A 1013-nucleotide genomic window follows, 5' to 3' on the forward strand; every position below is an offset into this window, starting at 1 on the left:
AGTTCTCAAGTAGAGGGTAGACTAGAAGGTGGAGGGAACATTTGTAACTCCTTTGTGTCTTCAATTTGAAGGGAATCTACTGATTCCATTGGTTGCAATCACGAAGATCTCTGTTGTTTTAATAATTCTTTCTACCTAAAGACAATGGATGGGTTTGATTTTTCTTCCATATTTTCAATTCTAATCCTGATTCTTGTTTCCATTTTAAATATTAAAATCTTCATGGTTAAAGTATCCAAGCGGGATTTTCCTCCAGGACCTAGAACGTTGCCAGTTATTGGAAATCTGCACATCCTCAATCTGAAGAGTCCATATCAAACTATGCTGGAGGTAAACGGGTGGGGGGGAAGCTATTTCATACATTTTGTATGTTTCTAACTCATTCTAACCCTCATAGGTATGGTAGCGTGCATGCATTCATAAGTAGTTCATGCATGTGTAACAAGATAACTAAACTGAACTCTAAATTAAATAGAGCTGCTTTACATTGAAATGTTAGCTGCTTTTCATTTATAGATATAAAGGTATTAGTAACTATTGTTTCATTAGTTAAGGCATTTTTCTGTGAAATAGTTATGACTAGTAATTTTTATATCAACTATTTTGGAGCTACATTTTGTCATAGAATGGTCTACTACTAAGGAACTGACTTGTGATGATTGTCTTATGATAAAGACTTCCAGGTAACACTACAATGCAGCATATACAAAAGGCACAATCAAAAAGTAAGACTCCAGAAACTGAGATAGAAAATTAACTTCCCACTAATTAGATACATGCATTTATATAAGGAGGTAGCCTCTGTTTTTGTTTCCTCACCTTCCTCTGAATAAATTGTCCACTTCAAAGGTTCTACTTATGATGGCAAGGTTAGTTAGGTAGATAGATGATAGACAGATAGATAGATAGATAGATGATAGATTGATAGATAGATAGATGATAGATAGATAGATAGATAGATAGATAGATAGATAGATAGATAGATAGATAGATAGATAGATAGATAGATAGAT

General features: G+C 33.6%; 1 protein-coding gene across 1 annotated transcript in view; it reads left to right on the plus strand.

Moving 5' to 3' along the window:
* Nucleotides 1–222: 222 nt before the first annotated feature.
* The window catches only part of LOC101663451 (cytochrome P450 2K6-like), an 18659-nt gene continuing 17868 nt past the window's right edge, over nucleotides 223–1013 (plus strand). Inside the window, exon 1 of the mRNA XM_004696566.1 lies at nucleotides 223–330. Coding sequence (XP_004696623.1) covers nucleotides 223–330 — 108 coding nt within the window. The remainder of the gene's footprint in view (nucleotides 331–1013) is intronic.

This window comes from Echinops telfairi, unplaced genomic scaffold, assembly GCF_000313985.2.
Source record: "Echinops telfairi isolate 266 unplaced genomic scaffold, ASM31398v2 ScPeMD7_3533;HRSCAF=4204_1, whole genome shotgun sequence".
In the NCBI taxonomy this organism is placed as follows: Eukaryota; Metazoa; Chordata; class Mammalia; order Afrosoricida; family Tenrecidae; genus Echinops; species Echinops telfairi.